Genomic DNA, 14,860 nt, shown 5'->3' on the forward strand with positions numbered 1-14,860 from the left:
GTTTCAATGAGGAAATGAAGATTCGCTGTTACATAAGAATCCAAATAGCTGCAGGTGTGAACTTTGATGTTAGAAGAAAACATTTTTTTTTTCATTCTAATGAAACTGCAACATTCTCACACTTCATGCAGCTGTTGTGAGTTTAGGTTAGGGAAAACACAGAAAAGAGAGTGGGGTGTGCTCCTCTGAGATACTGTGGAAATACTCCTATGGTCATGGCTAATGGCATACCAATTCAAGGTGAACAGCTCATTCATGTCTATTAAAGGGTTAGTTCACCCAAAAATGAAAATTCTGTCATTAATTACTCACCCTCATGCCGTTCCACACCCGTAAGACCTTCGTTAATCTTCAGAACACAAATTAAGATATTTTTGTTGAAATCTGATGGCTCAGTGAGGCCTCCATAGCCAGCAATGACATTTCCTCTCTCAAGATCCATTAATGTACTAAAAACATATTTAAATCGGTTCATGTGAGTACAGTGGTTCAATATTAATATTATAAAGCGACGAGAATATTTTTGGTGTGCCAAAAAAACAAAATAACGACATATAGTGTTGGCTGATTTCAAAACACTGCTTCGTGAAGCTTCGCAGCGTTATGAATTGGATTTCAACAAAAATATTTTAATTTGTGTTCCGAAGATGAACGAATGTCTTACGGGTGCGGAACGGCATGAGGGTGAGTAATAAATGACAGAATTTTCATTTTTGGGTGAACTAACCCTTTAAATAACATGACAAGTTTGTATCATGACAAGAAGCATGCATGAATGCACAAAAATGTGGTTCCAAATGTACACCACACTTTCACTTCCTCCCTCATTGGAGCATAAAACTGAAGAACAACTTTCACTTACAATGAAATAAAACCCTATACAGCAGTGCTTAAAAACTGCAGAGACTCTGGAGACAGAACCACACAGAACCACCTCAGCTCAATATTCAGAGATTCTTCAGTAGAAAAAAGGTAAACTTTGGGGAACTTTCTATCTACGGTACTCTGGGACACTGGGTAATGGCACAACTTTCGTCTTCCACATTCTAGCTGGACTCTCATTTGTTGATCTTAAGTATTGGGTAATGACAATCACTGTAAATTGTGGAAGATGATGATGCAGAAAAATTACTCTACATCATTTTATATTCTGTGGGTGATGTGAGGCGGACTAAGCAATAATATTAGATTGTTGCTGAAATTAAATGTTGGGGTCTCAACTGGCCCATGGGCCACATTTGACTTTAATATTTCATATGGCCCCTCAAGTGATGATAGTTTATCCTTAAATATGTTTAAATAAAAACATGTATTTAGTTTTAGAGTTTATATAGTTTCATTACATTTGTTTACTTATGTATTTAGGTATACACTTAAAATCATCAGTAAGATTTTTGAATGTTTTAGAAAAAAAAAAAAATCATTTATGCTCACCAAGGCTGCATTTATTTGATCGTAAAAACTGTAGTATTGTGAAATATTATTACAATTTAAAATAACTGTTTTCTATTTAATTATATTTTAAAATCCAGCTCATTTTTGTGATGTCAAAACTGAATTTTCAGCATCATGATCCTTCAGAATCATTCTAATGCTGATTTGGTGCTCGAGAAACATTTCTTATTATTATCAATGTTGAAAACTTGTGCTTCCTAATATTTTTGTAGAAACTGTGATACATTTTTCAGGAATCTTCGATAAATAGAAAGCTCAAAAGAACAGCATTTATTATTATTATTATTATTATTTTTTTAAACAATGTAAAAGTCTTTACTGTCACTTTTGATCAATTAAATGCATCCTTGCTTAAAAGTAATAAATTATTTAATTTTTTGCTGACCCCAAACATTTGAACTCTAGATCATTTGGGTTTGAGACTCCTTTTCTAAAGTTTAGTGTGAACTGATGTCCACTTTAACTTCTGTGTATGTGTACTGTAGATGCTGTGTGAAGGTAAGCTGTGGAGTTTGGTGTATGAAGCTGAACCCGAGTGTGTAAATCCTCCTACATGTGGCACAGTCGCAGTACCATCATTATCTCCGCTGACTCATTCCCTCTCAGCACAAACCCCGGTCCACTCACCTCTAGAAACGCACGCTAATACGACCCAGACCAAGACCCAGCAGAGCGATGCTCACCTTTCCTCTACCGCCCCTGTGGCAGGACGGCAACCTGCCTTAGGTGTGGATATCCCCAGGCAGGCAGACACCCCAGAAGCAGAGGCCTTTTTAGTGCCTTCGAGCTGCCACAGCATCTGTCAGCATTACAGCGATTTACACATTGCTGGTGGCCAGGTGCTGCCGCTCAGCCCTAGTGCAGGGGACGTACAGGGCAATCACATTCAGGACCCCCAACCTGGGCCCTTTCTTCTGTCTGGAGATGTCCCCTCACCCTCCCTCCTGCCTCCTCTTGTCCACGAGTACAGGGGCTCGAGGCGCTGGAGAGAAGAAAGCGGGCGTGAACGTCCCTCTCTTCTGCAGTTCGGCCAGCCCCTCTCTAACTCACAGCTCAACGGATACCTGGAACAGAAGCTTCTGGAGCTGTACAGGCAGCACCTGACCGAGGGACCCACAGCGACAGGGCCGGTCATGGCCTCTGAGCTACTGCAGACCAGCCTGGACCAAATGACCCTCCAGCTGAGCCGTGAACAGAACATGGAGACGGCACGGGCCAAAGACATGCTGCTCAGCTGCCTGTTGAGAGTCACCAGCAGTTATCAATCCAGCGAGATCAGCACCCCTCTACTGCAGATCTCCACTGAGTGAGTTTGATATGAGAGAAAAGATGAAATACGAGAGGAGGAAAGAAACGTTGTGGCAGTAAGACCAAGGAGATGGACTTTCATGTGTAACGTGTAACAAGTTTGAAGCACTAGCTTGAAACACGTTAATCAGTGATTCTGTAAATTTTAATGTAATAGTAATTCTAAAAATGCAACTGTGCAAAATAAATAAAATGTTTTAATTAAAATGCTGTTGATTATTCAAGGTGTCCACAGTCCTTAAGAGTCTGGATGAATAAAATTTAAAAAAAGACATGGACATTTTTCTGCTGAATATAAAATTAGCTCTAAAATATTTAAAAATCCAGTCATCACAAATGTCTAAAAAAGTAATGGAAATTCAGTTCAACTGGTGTTGCAAAACTGGTGTTATTGTCATAACAGATCTAATAAGAGATCAAAAATCTGAATCAACTAACCTGAACGTGATAAATAGCTTATACATTTGCATAATAATCAATCTCAAGTGCATATAATGCAGGTGTATGGGTCCATCAAAGTTGATGCTTCAAAAACCACACAAAGTGACGGTAATCCATATGACCCCAGTGAATCAATTAAAGGGTTAGTTCACCCAAAAAAGAAATTTCTGTCATTGACATTACATGTCGTTTTTGATTAAATCCGAGAGGTTTGTTTTATTATCTCCCATAGAAAGCAATGTAATTACCACAATCAAGGTCCAGAAAGGTAGTAAAGACATTGCTAAAATAGTCAACATGACTGCAGTGTTTCAACATTTATGTTATGAAGCGACGAGAATACTTCTTGTGCGCGAAAACAAAAATTTACAATTTCAGATTTGATTCAGACATGATTTCTTCCAGTCTAAGTGGCTGGTTCTTTGTCAGAATATGCAACGCCTTTTTGTTCCTCAGCGAAAATCTCTCATATTGCATTTAAAAAGTGGATTTAAAAATTCCATCAAAAGTAATTTAAAGTTTAGATTTATTTTAACACAACAAATGAATGAATGAATGAATGAATGAGGTAGAGATATTAAGGTTACAGTCATGTAATGGTGAACTACATGTGTTCAAGTTTGTCTCAGCAAAAGAATATTAAAATGAATGCTTGTATTCACTGCAGACCATTCTCACATCTGAAAAAGTTTTAAAACAGGTCAAAATACTGAAAAAGAGATTTTTCACCACTAATTAGACTGTATTAGAGTCATTTTTACAGGTAAGATCTGTAGAGGAGAAATATTACAGCCAACACCGAAAAATGGAAATAATCTTTCAGTAAATGTGTGTGTGAAAGAGTGTATGTGTGTGTCGGTAAGAGGGTCAGAGAACGACAGCTTTCCACTGTCCCAGTCCAGATGAACTCTGATCCTCTGCAGTTTCTCTTTCACCGGGAGGAGAGTTGGTGATTGAGGTGGTATATGTGCTTTATATTCACCACAGAAATGCCCCACCAGCCAGATTCCACTCCTTGAGAATATTTTATTCCTCCTCTGAGCGGATTCATTCATCACTCCGAGGAACCAGCCTGTACTGTCTCCGACCTCAACATCCCAGCAGTGAGACCCGGAGTCAAAGCCCTCTGAGCCAAGAACACACGCAAACATGTCGAACCTCTCTGGATTATCAGGAAGTGTCTGTTCCTCGTCGCTGTATCTCACACTGGTCAGATCATCAGACAGGATGAGGTTACAGTGAGCAGTGTTGGGGTCAAAGGTCACAGGAGCTGAAGAGACAGACACAAACATGAAACGACACAAACGCCTCTCATGATGGAGCTGACCTGATTGTTGTGTTCTGTACTCACTGTATTCAACAGTTTTCTGCATCTTCTGTAACACAGTAAACTTCAGGTTGCTCAGGTGTTTCGACACATTGATCAGAACTCCGGAAATGTTCTCTGGATCCGGCGGTCTACACTGGGAAACTCTGGAAAAACATTCAGGAGTCAGTGAGGCTGTGGGTTTGAGTTCAGAACAACAGGAGAACAGGAGAAACAATACAAACCTTTTCATAGTGGCCTCGTAGTTCTGTAATAACAGAAATACAGATTAAATACATTTTAATTTTTTTAAAAGGGCATATTTCCCTTTTCGTATTTGTCTCCAGTATATTGAATCCACTGTATGTATATAGACATGCTTCATACTTGTAGGAATAAAGCATCTTCAGCTTTCATCTCCTCCTCTATAGCTGTGATTGTGGCAGAAAGAGAAGAAATCTCTCTGCTAATCTTCTCAATCTTCTTCCTCATCATCTGACTCTTTTGCTCTTCTTCCTCCTTCAGTGCTTTTTTCCTGGCCGCCTCTTCATTACATAAACTTTGGCGAAGTTTCACAAACTCGTCCTTGATCAATTTCTCTGTGTATTGAGCCTGAAACTGAAACCATTGACATTGTCATCAGACTAATGAGTGTCTATATCCTAACATAAACATACAGGTGCTGGTCATATAATTAGAATATCGTGAAAAAGTTCTTTTTTTATTGTAAATTATTTTTTAAAAATGAAACTTTCATATATTCTAGATTCCCTACATGTAAAGTAAAACATTTCAAAAGTTTATTTTTAAAATTTTGATGATTAGAGCATACAGCTCATGAAAGTCCAAAATCCAGTATCTCAAAATATTAGAATATTTCCTAAGATCAATCAAAAAATGGATTTTCAAAACAGAAAAGTTCAAGTTCTTCAAAGTATGTTCATTTGTGCACTCAATACTTGGTCGGCAGCACATATTACAGCAAATGACTTGCTCCTAGCACAAATTACACCATCAGTGAAGTGTGGCATGGAAGTGATCAGCCTGTGGCACCGCCGAGGCACTATTGAGCCTTCAGATCATCTGTATATTGTTGGATCGACTGTTTCTCATCTTTCTCTTGGAAATATCCCATAGATTCAGGTCAGGCATGTTGGCTGGCCAATAAAGCACAGTAATATCATGGTCAGCAAACCACTTGGATGTGGTTTTTGCACTGTGGGCAGGTGCTAAAGTCCTGCTGGAAAAGGAAATCAGCATCTCCATAAAGCTTGTCAGCAGATGGAAACATAAAGTGCTCCAAAATCTCCTGGAAGATGGCTGCATTGACTTTGCACTTGATAAAACACAATGGACCAACACCAGCAGACGTCACGGCCCCCCAAATCATTACTAACTTCAGAAACTTCCCACTAGACTTCAAGCAGTTTGGATTCTGTGCCTCTCCAGTCTTCCTTCAGACTCTGGGACCATGATTTCAACATGAATTGCAAAATTTACTTTTATCTGAAAAGAGGACTTTCAACCACTGTTCACTGTCCAGTTCTTTTTCTCCTTAGCCCAGGTAAGATGCTTCTGATGTTGTTTCTGTTTCAGAAGTGGCTTGGTAGTCCTTTTCCTGAAGATGTCTGAGTGTGGTGACTCTTGATGTGCTGACTCCGGCTTCATTCGACTCATTGTGAAGCTCTCCCAAGTGTTTGAATCGGCTTTACTTGACAGTATTCTCAAGCTTGTCAATGATTGTCTCCTGGACCATTGCCAAGTCAGCAGTTTTCCCCATTAGTGTGGTTTCAAAGAACAAGAGATATCCGGAATTTATACTGTAGGGATGGTCATTTAATTAAACACAAATGTAAATATTCTAATATTTTGAGATACTGGATTTTGGACTTTCATGAGCTGTACGCTCTAATCAACAAATTAAAAAAAAAAAAAAAAAACTTTTGAAATGTTTTACTTTACATGTAGGGAATTTAGAATAAATGAAAGTTTCATTTTTTAAAATAATTTACTATAAAAAAAAATGAACTTTTTCACGATATTCTAATTATATGACCAGCACCTGTATATACATTTTACAAAGTAGGGGTGATTCACAACTTCATATCATAGTAAATACTTACCTTAATATGTTCTGCAGTTTGAAGTGAAGTCTTTTGAAACTCCTGAAATATTCTCAGCTTTGCCTGCAGTGGTTTTAATGCCGTTTTAAGTTTCTCCTGGAAGAAATCAACAGAACATGTTAATATGAAAATGCCTGTTTCCAGCTTCAGTATATCAAATAAAAGAAACTTATATTTGGGCCAAAAAAAACTGATCAAAACACAGATTCAGCGATTATTTTATATCATAGGGTAATTGCCATCACATGGTCCCTTGACATCCCAACATGCCATATTATTTGTTTATTAAGTTTTTTCCCCTCAATACAGATTTTTGTTTTTTAAAGGGTATTTATTGTAATTATATATGCCCCAGTTCAGTTTGTTGCAAACATGAATAATCTAAAAACCACACAATTTAGAACATAAATAATTTACATTATACAATACAAAAATTATTTTAAGTCTTTCAGATTAAAAAAAAAGTTTTGCATGTTTTTAAGGATTAGTTCACTTTCAAATGAAAATTACCCCAAGCTTTACTCACCTTCAAGCCGTCCTAGGCGTATGTTACTTTATTCTTTCTGATGAACACAATCAGAGATATATTAATAAATATCCTGACGCATCCAAGCTTTATAATGTCAGTGAGCGGGATCAACAAGTATGAGCTGAAGAAAGTGCCTCCGTTCACATCCATCCATCATAAACATATTCCACACAGCTCCGGGGGGTTAATAAAGGCCTTCTGAAGCGAAACGATGCATTTGTGTAAAATAAAAAAAATAAAAATAAAAATCCATATTTAACAAGTTATGAAGTAAAATATCTAGCTTCCGCCAGACCGCCTTCCGTATTCAAATTACGAAAAAAAAAAATGTAGCTGCCGTCACGTCAGTTAAGCTTTTTCCGTAAGTTGAATAGGAAAGGTGTAGGAAGTAACGTAAGCTTTTTGAACTGCGAGAGTTTTACACTTTCTTCGTACGTTGAATTCAGAAGGCGGTCTGGCGGAAGCTAGATATTTTTCTTCATAACTTGTTAAATACGGATTTTTTTCCCTCACACAAATGCACTGTTTCGCTTCAGAAGGCCTTTATTAACCCCCCGGAGCCGTGTGGAGTAGGTTTATGATGGATGGATGTGGATGGAGACACTTTCTTCAGCTCATACTCCTTAATCCCGCTCACTGTCATTATAAAGCTTGAATGCGTCAGGATATTTATTAATATATCTCCGATTGTGTTCATCAGAAAGAAGAAAGTCATATACACCTAGGACGGCTTGAGGGTGAGTAAAGCTTGGGGTAATTTTCATTTGAAAAAGAACTAATCCTTTAACACATTACCACTACGTTTTGTATGAATAGTTCCATAAAGAAAATAAAAAAAATACATTGGTGAATTTGACACTGCTAAATATCAGACCAATGAAAAAGTTGTTGACAAGATCACAGGTCACTGCAGTAATCGCTTCTGAGAAAGACCAAATCACTGGATTTTACATGGCATTAGATAAACAAACAAAAAACAAACACAACAACAACAACAACAAAGTCAAAACAGTCGTATAGTATTTTGGCCTAAAATACAGTTGATCATTATTGGTCGCAGTGTGTCCTGAGTTCTGACCTTTGCTGCATTGGTGTCAGCGGAATGTAGTGAGGTGGAGGCAGTGTTGCTGTTGTCCTCATCACCATCATCATGTGCTTCTGTGTCCATCAGTTCTCGTCGTCTCTTCACCTCCAGTGAAGGCGTTGACTCCGCACATCGTTTCTCTCTCATCTTCTTCCACGTATCTTTAATAAGACATTTTATTCTCTCTGCGTCTTTGGACACGCGATCGTACCTCAATAACAGAGTTCTGCAGATGCCGCAGATGGCCAGAGTCGTGTCCTGAAGTTTGCCAACTAATTCCTCCAACACAACCGTATGATCCGCTTTGTTTTCAGACTTGTGTCCGTGATACAGTCGGTGCTTATTACATTTGGATGGATAGAAGTCCCTACCACAAAGCAAACAGCCATTTTCCACTTTCTTTGGTTTGGTCTGTACAACATTTTGCGGAGACTCCTGAGCCATTATTATCTTTGATTTCAGATTTACCCGCCCCTAAAAACGAACTGTAGTTTTAAAAGCGAACCATGATTGGTTGCTTTACATGTCGGTCACAATGATTTCTTCCGGTCTAATGGGCGGTTCTTGGTCAGAATATGGACAGTGCGCATGCGACGCCTTTTTTCCCCTCAGCGAAAATATTTCATATTGCATTTAAAAAGTGGATTGAAATTGCCATAAAAAGTAATTTAAAGTTTAGTTTTATTTTAACACAACATATGAATGAATGAATGAGGTAGAGATATTAAGGTTACAGTCATGTAACTTAATGGTGAACTAAATACATGTGTACATATTTGTCTCAGCAAGAGGAATATTGAAATTAATGCTTGTATTCACTGTGGACCATTTTCATATCTGACTGAAAAAGTTTTAAAACAGATAAAAATAAGGAAAAAATAGATTTTCACTACTAATTGGACTGTATTAGAGTCATTTTTACAGGTAAGATGAGCAGAGGAGAAATATTACAGCCAACACCGAAAAATGGAAATAATCTTTCAGTAAATGTGTGTGTGAAAGAGTGTATGTGTGTGTCGGTAAGAGGGTCAGAGAACGACAGCTTTCCACTGTCCCAGTCCAAATGAACTCTGATCCTCTGCAGTTTCTCTTTCACCGGGAGGAGAGTTGGTGATTGAGGTGGTACATGTGCTTTATATTCACCACAGAAATGCCCCACCAGCCAGATTCCACTCCTTGAGAATATTTTATTCCTCCTCTGAGCGGATTCATTCATCACTCCGAGGAACCAGCCTGTACTGTCTCCGACCTCAACATCCCAGCAGTGAGACCCGGAGTCAAAGCCCTCTGAGCCAAGAACACACGCAAACATGTCGAATCTCTCTGGATTATCATGAAGTGTCTGTTCCTCGTCGCTGTATCTCACACTGGTCAGATCATCAGACAGGATGAGGTTACAGTGAGCAGTGTTGGGGTCAAAGGTCACAGGAGCTGAGGAGACAGACACAAACATGAAACGACACAAACGACTCTCATGATGGAGCTGACCTGATTGTTGTGTTCTGTACTCACTGTATTCAACAGTTTTCTGCATCTTCTGTAACACAGTAAACTTCAGGTTGCTCAGGTGTTTCGAAACATTGATCAGCACTCCGGAAATGTTCTCTGGATCCAGCGGTCTACACTGGGAAACTCTGGAAAAACATTCAGGAATCAGTGATGCTGTGGATTTGAGTTTAGAACAACAGAGAAACAGGAGAAACAATACAAACCTTTTCATAGTGGCCTCGTAGTTCTGTAATAACAGAAATACAGATTAAATACATTTAAAAAAAATATTTTTGCCTTTTCGTATTTGTCTCCAGTATATTGAATCCGCTGTATGTAAATAAGCATGCTTCATACTTGTAGGAATAAAGCATCTTCAGCTTTCATCTCCTCCTCTATAGCTGTGATTGTGGCAGAAAGAGAAGAAATCTCTCTGCTAATCTTCTCAATCTTCTTCCTCATTATTTGACTCTTTTGCTCTTCTTCCTCCTTCAGTGCTTTTATCCTGGCCGCCTCTTCATTAGATAAAAACTGATAAAGTTTCACAAATTTCTCCTTAATCTGCTTCTCAGTGCATTTAGCCTGGATCTGGAATCAAAGACATTTAAAATAAATATATGAAATGGGTAAGCTATGATCTATCCACCTTAATTTTAACAAGAGCTGGTGCAGTCATTTTTAAATTGAACGTCCAAGGCTTCATGTCAGCCACTTCCAGGTTCTTTTAGCTGCATAAAAATAGTCTTATGTTGCTTATCTAGCTTAGTTTTCATGCTGAAAAATAAGGTGAATGTCAATATATTTCCAAAGTAGTATTGCTGCACAGCCTGAAATCACATGGTTAAATTCTGACCTTAATATGTTCTGCAGTTTGATGCAAAGTCTGTTTAAATTCCTGAAAGATTCTCAACTTCTCCCGTAAGGATTTTAGTTCAGTTTTGAGCTTCTCCTGAAGGAAATCAACAAGTTAAAGGGTTAGTTCACCCAAAAATGAAAATAATGTAATTTATTACTCACCCTCATGCCGTTCCACAAGCCCTTCGTTAATCTTCGGAACACAAATTGACCCTTCGCAGGGAGTTTGATTGACAAGCGATCTAACCAATCAGAACGCCGAATCCGCCATTTTGTCTGACAAAACAGTCAGGAGTTAGAAGATTAACGTGGACTTAAACTTGAAAAATGGTGTGTATTGACGACTTTCCGCGTTTGGAACAACATTCCTTCTCATGTTCATTCATGTTTATTTGATGCTATAAATGAACTAGTAGGAAGAGATGATTGGTTTACGAGTCTCTTGAGCCGAGGCGCTACAGCGATCTGTCACGACACCTTAAAGAGCCACAAAACGGTTTTTATTGTTTGAATTTCTTAAAAAAAAAACTTCAGTTTGAAAGCTGGGGCTTGTTTAATATCATAAGTCACCTGCTCTGTCTTGTCTGTCGACATGTTATCAGTGTCCTCTTTGCTACACAATGTATTTTTCACTGCGTGTGGCGTGACAGCGCCACGGCTTGTTGGACAAAGCAACAGTAACTAAGAGGGGGGTGGGTCTTAAGATATTTTAGTTGAAATCCGATGGCTCAGTGAGGCCTGCATAGGGAGCAATGACATTTCCTCTCTCAAGATCCATTAATGTGCTAAAAACATATTTATATCAGTTCATGTGAGTACAGTGGTTCAATATTAATATTATAAAGCGACAAGAATATTTTTGATGCGCCAAAAAAACTAAATAACGACTTATTTAGTGATGGCCGATTTCAAAACACTGCTTCATGAAGCTTCGGAGCGTTATGAATCTTTTGTGTCGAATCATGATTCGGATCACGTGTCAAACTGCCAAACTGCTGAAATCATGTGACTTTGGCACTCCGACACGCTGATTCATAATGCTCCGCAGTGTTTTGAAATCGGCCATCACTATATAAGTATTTTTTTTTTTTGCCGCACCAAAAATATTCTCATCACTTTATAATATTAATATTGAACCACTGTACTCACATGAACTGATTTAGATATGTTTTTAGTACCTTTATGGATCTTGAGAGAGGAAATGTCATTGCTCCCTATGCAGGCCGCACGTACGGAGCCATCGGATTTCAACTAATATATCTCAATTTGCGTTCCGAAGATTAATGAAGGTCTTACGGGTGTGGAACGGCATGAGGGTGAGTATTAAATGACAGAATTTTCATTTTTGGGTGAACTAACCTTTAATATATTGTTCATATTATATATAAAGAGGTGAGTATGTATCATGTGATTATTGCATTTTTTTTTTTTTACCTAGAAGTCATTCTCTGTGTATAGTATCATACTGTATTGTGTATTGTTTACTACCTGTATTTGAATCCCATATGTATATTGTGACTTGTGTCTATTGTGTATATATCCCATACTTGCCATCCATACTGTCATGCTGTGGCAATTGCACCAAAGAATTTCACCAACTGTACACTTGTGTTCATGGTGTTGTGAATATAAAATGATTTGATCTGATTTGATTTGGTGATAACGCCTCCAGACAAAATCGGATAATGAATTAACTCACCTCAGCTTCAGTGCTGTCTGTGGATATCAGTGATGCAGATATAGTGCTGGCATCACATGCTGTGTTCAGCTTTGTTGCCCACGGGTCACTGTGCAGCCTCTGGCATTCACTGTTCGAGCTCTTATTGGTCACTGGATCACATGTAGCTCTTGCCTTCACCTCACACTCCTCTTTTTTAACACAAGGCTCTTCGGTGTCTTGTGTAGCTACTTCAAGGAGGGTCTCTGCTACAAGTTTCTCATCTTCTCTAATATGTCGTCTTTTTTTGGTTTTCTGATACCTGCTCAACTTTGATTGGCTGCGAGTGTCTTCAACTCCCAACTTTACTGACGGTGCCCAGTCAGGATTTGTTTCATCGTGATGGTAACTTGGTCTACCTAAAATAAACGTAAAAAATTAGACTGTGACAATGCTTTCATATATTATGTAATGAATGAATAAATGGCTAGACTATGTTGTTAAATGTATGACAGCAAGAAAGCATTCTAACCGACTGGTTAATATTATCCATGTAGGTTACAGAAAAACATGAACAAAGCCAAAATCTGCTGCTCACATAAACTTCAGCTGAATTATTGCACCTGAATTACAACAACAAAAAAGTTCTCCCACGTCCTGTGGTTACCTTGGATGAAGTGATCCGAACACACTCTGCAGCTGTCTGAGATCTTTTTCTTGTTTATTCTGGCTATCCAGGTAGCCCGTCTTCTTTCACAAAGTACTCTAGTTTCCTCTCCTTCATGTGTCCTCACCCGCGGTATTCTAAAAAAACTCACTTTTTTGCTATCTGACGAGCGGTTACGGCAACCTGGCACAACACAAGTTGACACCATTTTACAATAAAAGCTTAAACTGATTTACTCATGCTCTTGAGTTCTGCTTTGCCTACCAAAATGGTGCAGGCGCGAACGCCGTTGCCTGACAGTCATTCGATCGCGTTAAGAAAAAGAGTAGCTGCGGTTGGTCACTTCACATGTCAATCTAATGGTCAGTGGGCGGTGCTTGGAAGGACTTCGAAAGAAAAGCAGGATTATGGTTTTAAATACAGCCATAAATGATCATTTAAAAAGTTTATGGACATTTTAATAGTGTCCTTTACATACAAATTTGTTGTAAAACACTTCAGGGAATATGGTGATAATCTTTCCTATACTTTAATAAAAGTAAAACAAGGTATCAGAGGCTGAATCAGTGCTAATGATGTATTTTTTCCAACTAAGCCCTACACATGATACGCAAACACAAGGTATTATTACTCCATGAATTGAATCGTAATTCAGTCTATTCGTAGTCAAAAATGAAATTAAAGGGAAATCCGAAAATACAAAGCAAATTTCTGGGGTATTATGAGAGAATACTTTATCATGGCTGATTTGTAGATTACAAATCAGTCATGATAAAGTATTCTCTCATAATTGAAACACTGGATTTTCTTAATTTCTCTCACTAGATGGCAATAATCTGACTTACATGCATTGGATTTTTTTCTTTAAAGGGACAGTTCACCCAAAAATGAAAATTATCCCATGATTTACTCACCCTCAAGCCATCCTAGGTGTACAATCAGAGATATATTTAAAAATATTCTTAGTCCTGCAAGGTTTATAATTGTTGTGAATGGGGGGCCGTGTTTTAAAGTCAAAATCAATACATCCATCCATAAAAAAAGTAATCCATACGACTCCAGTAGGTCAATAAAGTCCTTCTGAAGTGAAGCGTTGCGTTTTTGTAAGAAAAATATCCATATTTAAAACTTTATAAATTTAAATAACTAGCTTCCGGCGGACGACTGTACCCATAATGCGCATGTCAATTTGCGGCGGAAGAGTTTTCTTTGACCTGACGCACAATGTAATGACGAATGCGGAGGCGCAGAGGATAGAGCAAAACAAATTATCGGTCATGGATTATAAGTCTAAAACGATCATTTTTAAAGAGAAATGTCGGAGGATTTTGATATAAGAGAAGAGGAGCTTAGTTGCACCTATTTGTTTGAACCGTGAGAGGAGTCTAAGCTTACAATACTCCTACATCCTGCGTCATACATTGCGTCAGTGGGTTACTCATTTGGAGCAAGTCGACATGCGCACTCTGCGTACGGTCGTCTGCCGGAAGCTAATTATTTCAACTCATAAAGTTTTAAATATGGATATTTTTCTTACAAAAATACATCGCTTCGCTTCAAAAGGCATTTATTAACCCACTGGACTTGTATGGATTACTTTTTTTTTTTTTATGGTAGATGAATTATTTTTGACTTCAAAAAGAGGGCCCCCCATTCACAACCATTATAAACCTTGGAGAACTAAGGATATTTTTTAAATATATCTCAGATTGTGTTAGTCTGAAAGAAGATAGTCATATACAGCTAGGATGGCTTGAGGGTGAGTAAATCATGGGATAATTTTCATTTTTGGGTGAACTATCCCTTTAAAAGCTTGCTACATTTATAACTTAAAAACTATTAAAAAGATAAAATATTTCATGTTTCTAATATTTGTTCTTTTATACAGATATAAATGGTGAATAATTTAGAGAATAATAATGTTTAATATCATTAAATTCCCTCAAA

The 14,860-nt window shown here is 38.0% G+C and overlaps 3 protein-coding genes across 4 annotated transcripts; 1 reads left to right on the forward strand and 2 right to left on the reverse strand.

Moving 5' to 3' along the window:
* Positions 1–743: 743 nt before the first annotated feature.
* Positions 744–3,192, forward strand: LOC125270304 (TLR adapter interacting with SLC15A4 on the lysosome). Its single transcript, XM_048193734.1, has 2 exons — positions 744–972; positions 1,941–3,192. Exon 2 carries the CDS (start codon positions 1,941–1,943, stop codon positions 2,763–2,765), a length of 825 nt encoding a protein of 274 aa, XP_048049691.1. The 5' UTR covers positions 744–972; the 3' UTR covers positions 2,766–3,192.
* Positions 3,193–3,713: 521 nt separating this feature from the next.
* On the reverse strand, positions 3,714–8,845 carry LOC125270303 (E3 ubiquitin-protein ligase TRIM39-like). Its single transcript, XM_048193732.1, has 6 exons — positions 8,241–8,845; positions 6,634–6,729; positions 4,898–5,128; positions 4,756–4,778; positions 4,556–4,677; positions 3,714–4,474 (listed from the first exon to the last, which is right to left on the reverse strand). The coding sequence occupies exons 1-6, from the start codon at positions 8,688–8,690 to the stop codon at positions 3,936–3,938; spliced, it is 1,461 nt and encodes a 486-aa protein (XP_048049689.1). The 5' UTR covers positions 8,691–8,845; the 3' UTR covers positions 3,714–3,935.
* Positions 8,846–8,910: 65 nt separating this feature from the next.
* Positions 8,911–13,853, reverse strand: LOC125270302 (E3 ubiquitin-protein ligase TRIM39-like). 2 transcript variants are annotated; one of them, XM_048193730.1, is made up of 8 exons: positions 13,178–13,852; positions 12,914–13,096; positions 12,289–12,665; positions 10,588–10,683; positions 10,092–10,322; positions 9,959–9,981; positions 9,759–9,880; positions 8,911–9,677 (listed from the first exon to the last, which is right to left on the reverse strand). In XM_048193730.1, exons 1-8 carry the CDS (start codon positions 13,215–13,217, stop codon positions 9,139–9,141), a joined length of 1,611 nt encoding a protein of 536 aa, XP_048049687.1. In that variant the 5' UTR covers positions 13,218–13,852; the 3' UTR covers positions 8,911–9,138. The 2 variants fall into 2 exon arrangements, with proteins under 2 accessions (XP_048049687.1, XP_048049688.1); XM_048193731.1 differs by lacking the exon at positions 10,588–10,683 and having other exon boundaries at positions 13,178–13,853.
* Between the last annotated feature and the right edge of the window lie 1,007 nt (positions 13,854–14,860).

Source organism: Megalobrama amblycephala, linkage group LG6 (assembly GCF_018812025.1).
Source record: "Megalobrama amblycephala isolate DHTTF-2021 linkage group LG6, ASM1881202v1, whole genome shotgun sequence".
In the NCBI taxonomy this organism is placed as follows: Eukaryota; Metazoa; Chordata; class Actinopteri; order Cypriniformes; family Xenocyprididae; genus Megalobrama; species Megalobrama amblycephala.